Below are 13,407 nucleotides of genomic sequence, written 5' to 3'. Positions count from 1 at the left end.
CGCGAGGCGGTTGGAAGGCACGGCCCGGAGTTGCGGCAGGCGACAGACTGCCAGCCTGGGGGCAGGGGCTGACGTGGCTCGAGACCTCAGTAACCCCAGAACCCCCGACCCCAGCCCCCATGCTGTCGCCCGTTCCCGGCCCTGGGTTACGCGCTTCCCCTTAAAAGCTGGGGCCAAGCAAAGGAACGACAGGCGTTGCAGCCAATGGTGTCGCTCATGGTGAACCTGGTACCCAATCAAAAGGCGCAGCTGCGAAGGAACGGGTGGGATCCACGCCTGATTCCAGGTGACTCCTAGCAGGGAGGGGAGAGTGTCTCCGTCAGCCGGTAGGGTCGCGTGCCTCGGGCGAGTTACCGGGGACGAAGCTGCGGGAGCGCGCGGGCAGGGGCCCGCCGCGGAATACTTGTGTGCTGCGGCCAAGAAGAAGGGTGATGGAGGGGCGTCAAGAGGCTGGGAAGGAGAGCAAGGTAAAGAAAGGATGCAAACCCCCTCCCAACCTTCACCTCACTCCATGATACCCAGTGATGCCCAATCAGGGAGTGAGGCGTGTGTGCGTGTGTTCGCGCGCACGCGTGAGCTAGAGAGACCTGAGCAAAGGGGTAAGGGGGTGGGGCGCCTCTGTGGCACCTGCATGGGGCTTGATGAGGATGCCAAAGGAGGCAGGGTTTACCTTTGCCCTGACAGATGGAAAGGGACCTGTCACTGCCACTCCTCCCCTCCCCAGGACCAACTCACGATTCTGGCCTAATGGGGAAGAAGAGGAAGGAGGGATGTTAGGGATTGAGAAGAGGATGGAGTACCTTCTCCTTTGCCAAGGAGGGAGGAATCCAGTTCAGCACTAATGGCTTCATTTGTGTACCTGTGTTCATATAATCATAAGATCACTAATTCTTCACTCTTTCCTCTTGATTTCATTCAACAAATAGTTATTGAGCATCATTGGGCTCACAGAGGTGCACACTTTTGAGCATTGGAGGCATGTGCATAGTGGGCTGTGGCTGAGGACAAGGATGGAGTAGCTGTGGTCCATCCTTGAAGTTCCATCTCTCTCAAGCAGTTACCAAACAGTACAGGTTAGAGCAGAGATACTAAGGTAGCAGGAGGGAGACAGGAGAGTTAGGGGCCCCTTGTACCAATGAGCCAGATTGTGTGTGTTGGGGGGGTTGCAGTTGGACAAAGGGGAAGGCTGCCTGGGGATGTCAGAGAAGCCAAGTGAGGAGTTTGGAGAGTTGAGAGGGGCTGAGAGACACAAAGTATAGAGCAGAAAATATCTGTTTCAATGCTTATGTTCATATTCATGGCTAAATCAGTTAATATATGTAAAATGCTTAGGTCAGTACCTGGCATATAGGAAGCTCAAGTATGTGTTAGCTATTTTGTTGTTGTTGTTACTGTTATCATATGGGATGTATACTGGGCTATCAAACTGATGGGTCCATTCCCAAACTTTGTAGGTGCCAGACTCTCTCAAAGTCCAGTATTAGAGCCTGTCCTCTAGAGTAAGCATCGCCTTCTCCAAGATTCTCCTTTAAATAGGAAGAAATGAAAAGAATACTAAATGAAGATGTAAATAAAAATATAATAGAAGAGAAAATGAAATAATATAAAAATACTTGACTAATCTAACAGAAGGCAAGGGAAAAAGAATAAAGCAACAAAAAAACAGATGAGAAAAAGAAAAAAAAACAAAAAGCAAGATGGTAGGTTTATAGCTTATGTCAGTAATTACAGTAATTATGAATAGACCAAACCCTCCAATTAAAAACATATTCAGGGGGTGCCTGGCTGGCTCAGTTGGTAGAACATGCAACTCTTGATCTCAGGGTTGAGACTTTGAGCCCCACCTTGAGTGTAAGGTTACTTAAAAAAAAATTGAGACTGGATTTTTTTTTCAGATTGGATTTTTTTTTAAGTAGGCTTCATGCCCAGCATGGAACCCAACATGGCGCTTGAACTCACAACCCCAGATCAAGACCTGAGCTGAGACCAAGATTCTGACACCTAACCAACTGAGCCACCCAGGCACCCCTCAGATTGGATTTTTAAAGACAACTATATTCTGTCAAATGACACATACTTTAGGGGCTCAGCAGGGAGTCTGTTGAGATTCTCTCTCCTCTCCCTTGCACCACGCCCGCCTCTCACTCTCTCTCTCTCTCTCTCTCTCACACACACACACATACACACACACATATACTCTCTCTAGAATAAATAAATAAATAAATCCTTTTTTTTTTTTTTAAGAGACATGTTTTAACTGTAAGGACACAAAAAGAATGCTAACCAAAAGAATGATGGCATAGCTACATTAATTTCAGACAAAGTAGACTGTAAGACAAGAAGTATTACTAGAAATAAAGAGGGACATTTTATAATGATTAAAGAGTCAATTCAACAGGAAGATAAAACAGTCCTAAATTTATATGCAACGAATAGCATCATTTCAAAATATGCAAAGTAAAAGATTACAGAATTAAAAGGAGAAATAGACAAACTCACAATTAGAGGTTTAACACACTCTCTCAACAAGCCCCCTGCCCCCAAATCAAGTAAGGATTTTGAAGATTTAAAATACCATGATTAGGGATGCCTGGGTGGCTCTTTCGGTTAAGCGTCTGCCTTCGGCTCAGGTCATGATCCCAGGGTCCTGGGATTGAGACCCATATCGGGCTCCTTGCTCAGTGGGGAGCCTGCTTCTCTCTCTCCCTCTGCCTACCACTCTGCCTACTTGTGCTCTCTCTCTCTGTCAAATAAATAAATAAAATACCATGATTAATCAACTTGATCTAATTGGTTTAATTAGAGCTCTGTACCCAACAACTGCAGGTAACACATTCTTTTCAAGTGCCACTTGAAATATTTACCAAAATACATTATATGTTGGGCTATAATGCAAGTATCAACAAGTTTTGAAACATTGAAATCATAGAATGAGATCTCTGTCCCATTAGAATTAGCAGGGAATCAAAACAAAAAGATAACTAGATTCCAAAATATTTGGAAAGAAAGCAACATGCTTCTAAGTAATTCATAGGTCAAAGAAGAAATTAAATGAAAATTAGAAAAAATTTTAAAGAAATGATTTTGAAAATATGATATATCAAAACTGGAGATGCAGCTAAAGAAGTAGCCAGGGGGAAACTTACACCTCCAAATGCATATTTCAGAAAAAAAGAAGGGTTGAAAAAAGTCAATGATCTACATTTCTTTTTTGTTTTGTTTTTTAAAGACTTTATTTGTTTATTTATCAGAGAGAGAGCACAAGCAGGGGGAAGCAGGCTCCCCGCTGAGCAAGGAGCCAATGTGGGACTCGATCCCAGGACCCCAGGATCATGACCTGAGCTGAAGGCAGATGCTTAACCAACTGAGCCACCCAGGGGCCCCAGTGATCTACATTTCAATATCAAGAAACTAGAAAAAGAAGAACAATTGAAACCCCAAGAAAGTAAAAGGAAGGAAATAATAAAGAGCAGAAATCAATTAATAGAAGGTAAATATACAAATATAGGAATTCAAGAATGCCCAAAATAGTTTTTTGAAAATACTAAAAAATTGATAAGCATCTAGCAAGACTGATAAAAGAGAGAAAGAGAGAGCAAGAGGGAGACTGAGAGGGAGGAAGGGAGAAAATATTAATTACCAATATCAGGAATGATAAAGTGCACATTGATAGAGATGTTTCAGTCATTAAAGAGATATTAAGAGAGGGGGCCTGGGTGGCTCAGTTGGTTAAGCGACTGCCTTCGGCTCGGGTCATGATCCTGGAGTCCCGGGATCGAGTTCCGCATCGGGCTCCCTGCTTAGCGGGGGTCTGCTTCTCCCTCTGACCCTCCCCCCCTCATGCTCTCTCTCTCTCTCTCTCAAATAAATAAATAAAATCTTAAAAAAAAAAAGATAATAAGAGGGGCACTGCCTTTGGCTCAGGTCATGATCCCGGTGTGCTGGCATCGAGCCCCACATTCGGCTCCCTGCTTAGTGGGGATTCTGCTTCTCCGTTAGCCTCTGCCCCTGCCCCCGCTCATGCTTTCTCTCTCTCTCTCTCTCTCAAATAAATAAATAAAATATTAATAAATAAATAAAAATAAAAGAATTTAATAACAAGCTTACGCCAACAAATGAGAGAATTTAAACAAAATGGACAAACTACTTGAAAAATGCAACTTACCAAACCTGAAATAAGAAGTAGAAAATCTCAATAGTCCTATGTCTATTATAGGAAGTAAATCTATAATTAAAAACTTTTCCAAAAATACCTAAGCAATATAATTTCACATATGAATTCTTTGAAGCATTAAAGGAAAACTAATACCATTCTCATATAAGTTATTCCAAAAACAGAAATAGAAGGCACAGTTCCAACTTATTTTCAGAGGACAATATAACCTTGATACAAAAACCTGTCAAGAGGAAGTAGATGATGGTGATGGTTGCACAACACTGTGAATATACTTAATATCAATAAACTGTACACTTTAAAATGGTTAAAATGGTAAATTTTGTGATATGCATATTTTACCACAAAATATCCTATCAAAAACATTAAAAGAAAGGAAAAAACACAGGTTAATCTCTCTTGTGAACATAAATGGAAAAATCACAAATAAAATATTATCAAGTTGAATAAGCAATATATAAAAATATAATACTTCAGGGCACCTGGGTAGGTCAGTTGGTTAAGCATCCAACTCCTGATTTCAGCTTAGGTCATAACCTCAGGGTGGTGGCATTGAGCCCTGCATTGGGCTCCACACTCAGTGCAGAGTCTGCTTGTCCCTCTCCCTCTGCCCCCGACTGCCTGATCACTTGCTTGCATGCTCATTCTCACTCTCTCAAGTAAATAAATAAATAAAACCTTTAAAAAAAATAAAAACTAAACAAAAAGATAATACTTCATGATGAAGGCCTTATTCCAGGAATGCAGGGTGGTTCAGTATTTGAAAATCAATCAGGGGCACCTGGGTGGCTCAGATGGTTAAGTGTCTGCCTTTGGCTTGGGTCATGATCCCAGGGTCCTGGGATCGAGCCCCACATCGGGCTTCTGGCTCAGCGAGGAGCCTGCTTCTCCCTCTCCCTCTGCCTCTCTCCCTGCTCATGCTCTCTCTCTCTCTCTGTATCTCTGTGTCTCAGAGGAATAAATAAAAAAATCTTAAAAAAAAAATCAATCAATGAAATTTGGGACATTACAGAGTAACAGGAAAACCCACTTGATATCTCAATAAAGGGAGGAAACATTGATAAAAATCAGCACTCTTACCAAACTAGGCATAGAAGGGAGTCTCATTAATCTGATTCAGAATTAATCATCTTCAGGATTACATTTTGAATGCACCCTCTGAGATCAGGGACAAGGATTTCCTTTTTCACCATGTCACCACTTCTGCATTGTGCTAGAGTTTCTAGCAAGTGCAATAAGGCAAGAAAAAGTAAAAGGTATAAAGGTTGGAAAGGAAAAACTAAAACTGTCATTATTTTATATTATAGGATTGTATATGGAGGAAATCCAAAATAATCTACAAACTATTAAAAGTAGTAAGTAAAGGGTGCCTGGGTGGCTCAGTTGGTTAAGCAACTGCCTTCAGCTCAGGTCATGATCCTGGAGTCCCTGGATCGAGTTCCGCATCGGGCTCCCTGCTCCACAGAGAGTCTGCTTGTCCCTCTGACCCTCCCCCCTCTCATGTGCTCTCTCTCTCATTCTCTCTCTCAAATAAATAAATAAAATCTTAAAAAAAAAAAGCAGTAAGTAAATATAGCAAGGTTCTTGGACACAAAGTAAATATATAAAAATCAATTGTGTGTTTCTACATACTAGCAACAAATAACTAGGGAATGAAATTTTTAAAAATATTTCAAATAGCAACAACAATAAAAAATCATAAAATATTTAGGAATAAATCTAACAAAGATGTGCAAAACCTTTACAGAGAACACTACAAAACATTACTGAGAAACATTAAAGAAGATCTAAATAATTGGAAAGATATTTCATGTTGATGGATTGGAAGATTCAAAATTGTAAGAATGTCTATCCTTCCCAAATTGATGTATAGATTCAATTTAATCTCAATCAAAATCCCAGCAAGTTTTTTGGGTGTAAATTAACAAGCTGAGTCTATAATTTATATGGAAATGCAAAGATCTATAATAGCCAAAATGATTTTGAAAAAGAACAAAGTTGTTAATTCTATCTGATTTCAAGTTTGTCAATTATAGTAATCAAGACAGTGTGATATATCAAAAATACAGACATATGGATCAGTGGAAGAGGATAGATAGTACAGAATTGCTAACACTTACGAAGTCAATTTATTTTCTACCAAGATGTGCACCAAAGCAAATCAATACTCAAAAGATAGTCTTTTTTAAACAAATAGTGCTCAAATAACTGGCTATTATATGGCAAAAATGAGTCATAACCTATACCTTACACTGTTTACAAAATGAAGTGAAGGTGGATCATAGACCTAAATATAAAAGCTTAAACTATTAATTTCTAGAAGAAAAAAAATAGAATATCTTCATGACCTGGGCGTAGGCAAAATTTTCTTCAGGAGTACACAAAAATCCTTAATCACAAAAGACAAGACTGACATATTGGAGCTTGTAAAGTTGTAGGTCATTAAAAGAGTGAAAAGGCAACCCAAAGAGTAGGAGATATTGGCAACAGATATAACTGACAAAGGACTTGTCTCCAGGGTATATAAAGAGTCCCTACAAATAATAAGAAAAAGACAATCTGATTTTTAAAAGAGGAGGGGAGGGGAAGGGAGGAGCAAAAGACTTGAATAGGCACTTTACAAAAGATCTCCAAGTGGGCAATAGATACATAAAATGGTGTTAAACATCATTCCTCACCAGGGAATACAAGTTAAAGCTACAGTGCTCAATGACCATGCCCCCACCAGTATGGCTATGATAAAAAGGACTAACAATTCCAGTATTGGCAAGGATGTGGTGCAACTGGAATTTTCATACAATACTGGCAGGAGTATAAATTTGTACAATCACCTTGAAAAACTGGCGGTGTCTACGAAAGCATTCAAACACATGCCTACCCTATAAAAGACATATGCAAGAATGTTCACGGCAGCTTTATCTATAATAGGCCAATCTTGAAATAATCTAAATGACTACCAACGGTAGAATAGATACATAAGCTATGATGTATTCATATGGAATACTACATGGCAATGAAAGAGAATTCCTGCTGCACTCAACAACATAGATGGGTCTCACTAAAGACCACGGACACAAGAGCGTATATACTGTGTAATTGCACTACCATGAAGTTTTAAGTCCAGGTGAAAATCATCTGTGGTGATAGCAGTCAGAATAGTCGTCCATAGTTGTGCCAAATGTGTGCCAAAGCCTGTGAGAGAGAGTGAGGGGAAGTGAGCCATGGGCAGGTGCCAGTTTGTATATTGGTGAGCAACGCTTGAAGGTACAGTGGCTTCTTCCCTTCACTTGGCACAGTGGTATAGACAGGGTAGGTGTTCAATAACCGTGTGTTGAAAAGCTCAATGCAAGAACGAACTCGTAGTTTGGTGCCTCACGGATCTTTTCACTTAGAGAAACGCATGTGCTTTGCCCACAAGCCAATGCCTCTTGGCACTAAACACGGTGAATAGAATGGTTTCAGGAACCCCTCAAAAGGGGTGAGAGCTTCTTATCTAGCTCACTCTAGGCTCTAGTGAAAGGGTGCCTGAAGTAACCAGCTGGAGAAGAGGTGAGCTGGTAGCTGAGAAAGTACTTGGGGTTTGGAATTTGAGAAACTGGGTTCAAATCTGGCCCCGCCATTTTGCAGTTGTGTGATTTTGGACAACTTATCTCACCTCTCTGGTGGTCTCAGTTTCCATATCTATAAAGCGGGGAGAAGTCGGCCTGCTTCTGAGGATGGAAGTGTGGGAAAGTGTTGTAGTAATTGTAAAGCCCTGAGCAGTGACTTATCAGGATCCCTCTAGGGGTAGCTGGTGACCCCAGGGCATTGAAGAAGCAATGCTGCTGAGATGGGCTTTGCAGGAGGACCTGAAGTCTGCAGTGAGGATGCGGTGAGGGGCTGTGGTCAGTCATGTCAGAGACCTCCCCTCCCCAACAGCCCTCCTCCGTATCAGTGGACCTGCAGGGAGACAGCTCCTTACAGGTGGAGATCTCTGATGCAGTGAGCGAGCGGGACAAGGTGAAATTCACCGTTCAAACCAAGGTGAGGCTGCCAGGGGAACGAGAGGGCAGTTCAGGAGGCTGCCTCAGGAGGCTTCAGGAGCTTGAGGAGCCTGCTTCCCCCAGCCTCGCTTGCCTGGGGCTTGGGGAGCAGATGCCAACATCGACTTTGGGCCCTGCTCCTCAACCTGACTCCTGCCCCCTGCTTCTCCGAGAAAGCAAGCATTGATTGTTGGCCGAGTCCTAGCCATGCCCTGTCCATCATCCTGACAGAAATCATGGACACCTGAGTCACCAAGGCCCACCTTGGGCCTCACCTGGGATGTGGGACTGGGGAAGCCCCAAAGTGGGTGCCCAGGATGCTTGGTGGGTGCAGGATTTGGGAGGGGAGGAGAGATACCTCAGACAGGCTTCCCGACTTCCAGAGCTGCCTCCCTCACTTCGTCCAGACGGAGTTCTCAGTCGTGCGACAGCATGAGGAGTTCATCTGGCTACATGACGCCTATGTGGAAAATGAGGAGTACGCCGGCCTCATCGTGAGGAAGGGCCGGGCGGGCTGGGGCTGTGAGGGGCAGGCCTGGGTGCTTGGGCGGGGATGGAAGGCTGGGCGACACTTCTGGGTGTGGGTGATGGCCTTCTCAGCAACGAGAGGCCTGCCAGCTCTGTCCCTCCTTTGAGCAGATCCCCCCAGCCCCTCCAAGGCCAGACTTTGAGGCTTCAAGGGAAAAGCTGCAGAAGTTGGGTGAGGGTGACAGCTCCATCACGCGGGAAGAGTTTGCCAAAATGAAGCAGGAGCTGGAAGCGTGAGTGCTACTTCCTTTCCTTGTCTATGATGAAGCTCCAAGCCCACCCCCGTCCTGAAAGTCCCAGGATTTCATCACCTATGGTTAGTTAGAGACCCTGACCTCTGACCTCAGGGCTTCTGAGGGGAAGGGGGCAGGATAATCAGAGCCAAGGAGGGCCCATGAGCTGCCTGCCATTTTCTGCAGGGAGTACCTGGCTATCTTTAAGAAGACAGTTGCAATGCATGAGGTCTTTCTGCAGCGCCTGGCGGCCCACCCTACCCTGCGTCGAGACCACAACTTCTTTGTCTTTTTGGAATATGGCCAGGATGTGAGCTGGGCCAGAGCACACCCTTGGGTCACCCTTGGGGGTAGGGGGCAGGGCGCTAGGCGGGCTCAAGCCTCCGTCTCATCAGCTCCAAGAGTGACATGAGCCTGGGGTGGGAGGTGCGAGTGCCCACCCCAACACCATACTCTCCCCCTGTGTGCTTCAGCTGAGTGTCCGAGGAAAGAACAGGAAGGAGCTTCTTGGAGGATTTCTGAGGAATATTGTGAAGTCTGCAGATGAAGCCCTTATCACCAGCATGTCAGGGCTAAAGGTGACCCCTGGGACCCCTCTGTGGATTCAACCCAGGGCCTCAAGTCCACAGCAAACATTGAGGCCCAGGGTGGCTGTGGGAGGGAAACCACTGGTGGGGCATGGCCTAGAGGGAAATTGTGCTGCCCCTGCGTGTCCATGGCCGCCATGTCCCTGCTGACTCAGTTTAAGTGGCTCCTGTCTGGCTCCCTTAGGAGGTGGATGACTTCTTCGAGCATGAGAGGACCTTCCTGCTGGAGTACCACACCCGCATCCGGGATGCCTGCCTGCGGGCAGACCGTGTCATGCACTCCCACAAGTGTACGCAGGGCCCAAGGGGCCCTGGGTTCCCTGCCCCTTCTCCCCGGCATTCCTACTCAGCATTCCTACTCCCTGTGGGGAGAGGAGAGCAAGAAATGCCCTGTGTCTCTCCATGACACAAACACCGGGGGTGGGGCTTGATGTGCAGACCAAGGGGGTCTGATGAAGGGCTGTTCCCCAACAGGCCTGGCAGATGATTATATCCCTCTCTCTGCTGCACTGAATAGTCTGGGAACACAGGAAGTCAACCAGCTAAAGACGTGAGGACTCCCTCTCACCCCTCCTGCCCCTGCCCCCCACCTCTCTCTATGCCTGTAATACTGTGTCTGCCCATGAGGAGTCACTGTGGAAATGTACCATCAGCTGTAGGTGGGAGGTGAAGTTCCTGCTGGGATTTGGTAAAGAGCAGAGGGAGATTTCCCCACTGCAGGGCATTAGGGACAGCAGCGCTAAGGGCAGGGAGGCTTTAAGCAACACCCTCTCAAGACCCTTGCCCTAACTCTCCCCCACTGCCTCCTAGGAGTTTCCTCAAATTGGCAGAACTCTTTGAACGACTAAGGGTGAGTCCTGCCTTCTGTATTGGAAGGGCACCCAATCAATGATCCTTTGCAGGGAAAAAATATCTCCTGAAAGAGGAGAAAGCTCCAGGATCATTTTGGAACGTTTGGTGATAACTTGGGCCCAGTTGATACCCTGGACTCACCCTCAGTTAAACCCTAGTGAAATGAGATGGAGGGGGGACAGGGATCCAGCCAAGTGTGTGTGTGCAGTGATGCGGGCAGGGGTGGGAGCCAGGCCTGGCAAGCCATTTACAAGGATGTGCCACGTGCCTCTGGCAGGCTGCACCACATTGCCAACATCCTGCCCCAGACACACACTTCCTGAACTCTTCTCCAAGAGTCACTGCAGTGTGCCAATCTTTCTAAAATGTCTGCTGGACTACCTCTCTTCTCAAGGACCTTCAGTGACCCTGCCCCTCCCAGAAACTACCCAAAACACAAAGCCCAAAGTCCTTAGCTTACATTTTAGGTCTTTCGGAATCCAGCCACTGCCACCCAAATGCTCCCACCGACCTCACGGTTCCCTGAACACATACGAGGCTTGCACACCTGCAGGGCCTTTGGCTGTTGTCTGATTCCTAGTCAACCCCCAAGATCCAGGTCAGATGCCACTCCTCTGTCAAGTTTTCCTTGGCCTGCTCCCCTGAACATCAGGGTTTGACCTAGAGTGGTTATCAAGTGACTGTTGGATATTGAGATGAGCAGCAACACGCCAGCCCTTAGCAGCTCCTCTGCAAGCTCCCTCCCCAGCCTCCAAATTTCCTGATTCAGAAGCTGGAGGGCCGAGTGGCGTCTGATGAGGACCTCAAGCTGTCAGACATGCTGAGATACTACATGCGAGACTCACAGGCAGCCAAGGTGAGCTATGGCCCCAGAACAAACTTCAGGGCTGGAGGACAGCAGGACTGGAGTAACAGGGGAGGGCAGGCCGATGAGGCAATGGGCAACAGTGATCCCGCACCCCTGCTGGCCCCAGGACCTGCTGTACCGGCGGCTTCGAGCACTGGCTGACTATGAGAATGCCAATAAGGCCCTGGACAAGGCACGCACTAGGAACCGGGAGGTTCGGACTGCTGAGAGCCACCAGCAACAGTGCTGCCAACGCTTCGAACGCCTCTCTGACTCAGCCAAGCAGGGTAAGCCCCATGGCCCCAGAGACCCTGCCACTGGGCTGCCTACCCTGCCGGGCCCCCATTTCTCCTCCCTCCCCTCCAGAGCTCATGGATTTCAAGTCCCGCCGTGTCTCCTCCTTCCGCAAGAACCTCATAGAGTTGGCAGAGCTGGAGCTCAAACATGCCAAGGTGAGCCCTCCACCCTCACTGCGCCCTCTTGCTGCCTTCCTGCCATCCACTCCCAGACCTCTAGGTTCTTACCAAGTACTGGCAAACAAGTGTTGGGGGAAGGTGGTCTGGCAGCCCTGAGCAGCCCCCATTGACCACGGTCATGTTCCATCTTGGACCAGGACTCTTCCCTTCTCATCACTAAGCCCTCAATAAATGGCAGCTATTATTGCTAAGGACAGGAATGCAAGAGGGAGGAGGGCAGGAGTTAATAGGTGTGGAAAGAACAGCACATTTTATCAGGCAGCAGGCTGGCAGTGGGTGGTGGACATCAAGATCTCTCTCCTCTGCAGGCCAGCACCCTGCTTCTCCGGAACACCCTTGTCGCCCTCAAGGGGGAGCCTTAGTGCAGCCAGAGCCTACAAGAGTCCCCCAGATTTCCCACCCCAAGATACCACCTCCCAACCACAGCAGCCACTAGCCATGCCCCGTGATCTCCCAGGGCAAGCCCAAGCCCCACTCCCACCCAAAAGTGCCAGGTCCTGCAAGAGAAAGCTAGGGCAACATGGGTACCATACTTGGGCCACAGGTAAGAACCCCAGCCTAGGGGAGGCCAGGAGCCTGGACCTCCCACCTCTCCTGGAGTCTGAGAGGCTGCCCCCAACCCTCTGCGCCTCCCGACCCTGCCAAAGCTCGTTTTGTCCCCAGCCTGTTCACAAATAAAAAGCCTGCTTTTTGTAGCCAGGAGGCCTGCCTGTCCTTACTTCCCACAGCTCCAGAGCCCACCAGGTACACCTTTACCGGGCATGATGGACACCAGGCCCTGTGCACCACCCCCTGCAGTGTCAAAAATAACTACCCTTCCTGCTTCCAACTTAGAGATACTGGCAAGCTCTGAAGAACTAAGGAACCACCTTTAACAGGCTTTTTCCCCCCACAGTTCAGGTTGGTGTGTAATAAACCCTGCATTCACACCCTTAGGGTGTGATTTCTAGGATACCTTTACCTCCCAGGCAGGCAAAAACCCGAAGTACAGATTGGAGAGAGCCTGCAGCAATGCTAGCCAATACCCTCTTGGTTAAACACAGGGAGGTGGGACCCAAGACACTTGGGTCTGAAGTCCTGGGCTCCACCTGGCTTGGCCCCACCCTGGACTCCAGTCACATCTGCAGAAGGCCAAAGGCTCACTGGCTTCTGACTCACAGCAGCCACTGGACCCGGCCCTCATAGATGAGTCAGCCATCCATGAAAGAAGGCAGAGAAAAACCAGAGAGAAGACAGAACAGCTCAAGAAGCGCTTTGTAACTTGCAATCTCACAACCCACACTAGGCAGGCCTGAGCATGGGGTTGGAGAATAGGCCTCACTGCCCAGCTGCCCACCCGAGTAAGAGGCTACAGGAGAAAGAGTTCAGGCACAAAGCCCCTTCTGACCAAAGGGCTCTTGCAGCTGGCAGGACACACACCCCAGTTCAGCTAACTCCCCAGCGGTCAGTTTGGGCCCAACTGTGGTACCACCTATGAGTGACCACTGTCAGAGGAGGCTCAGCCAGTCGCTGGGGCCAAATTAAGGGGGTGGATGGAAGCTGGGTATAGAGAAGGCATGCTGTTCATTACCTCAGCATACCTTCCCCTGCAAGGTCCCCTGGGCCCCAACCCTGAAACAAACATCCCATTAGTGAGCCTTTTTATTCTTGTGTGTGTGGTTTTTTTTTTGTTTTGTTTTTTTTAATTG

General features: G+C 47.1%; 1 protein-coding gene across 1 annotated transcript; it reads left to right on the top strand.

Annotated features, from left to right (window-relative positions):
• Positions 1-431: 431 nt before the first annotated feature.
• On the top strand, positions 432-12,455 carry SNX32 (sorting nexin 32). The gene is made up of 13 exons (XM_021685052.1): positions 432-467; positions 8,093-8,197; positions 8,580-8,690; positions 8,836-8,957; positions 9,144-9,267; positions 9,431-9,535; positions 9,729-9,834; positions 10,019-10,094; positions 10,355-10,394; positions 11,166-11,252; positions 11,371-11,530; positions 11,610-11,695; positions 12,028-12,455. Exons 1-13 carry the CDS (start codon positions 432-434, stop codon positions 12,079-12,081), a joined length of 1,212 nt encoding a protein of 403 aa, XP_021540727.1. The 3' UTR covers positions 12,082-12,455.
• The last annotated feature ends 952 nt before the right edge of the window (positions 12,456-13,407 follow it).

This window comes from Neomonachus schauinslandi, chromosome 11 (assembly GCF_002201575.2).
Source record: "Neomonachus schauinslandi chromosome 11, ASM220157v2, whole genome shotgun sequence".
In the NCBI taxonomy this organism is placed as follows: Eukaryota; Metazoa; Chordata; class Mammalia; order Carnivora; family Phocidae; genus Neomonachus; species Neomonachus schauinslandi.
This window is presented reverse-complemented; position numbering and strand designations above follow the sequence as displayed.

Excerpts from the sequence above, each read along its gene's own strand:
- SNX32 (XM_021685052.1), top strand. The coding sequence starts at position 432 with ATGGAGGGGCGTCAAGAGGCTGGGAAGGAGAGCAAG. Across the intron at positions 10,395-11,165 it reads AACTCTTTGAACGACTAAGG|AAGCTGGAGGGCCGAGTGGC; the intron begins GTGAGTCCTGCC and ends TTCCTGATTCAG. Across the intron at positions 11,696-12,027 it reads TGGAGCTCAAACATGCCAAG|GCCAGCACCCTGCTTCTCCG; the intron begins GTGAGCCCTCCA and ends TCTCCTCTGCAG.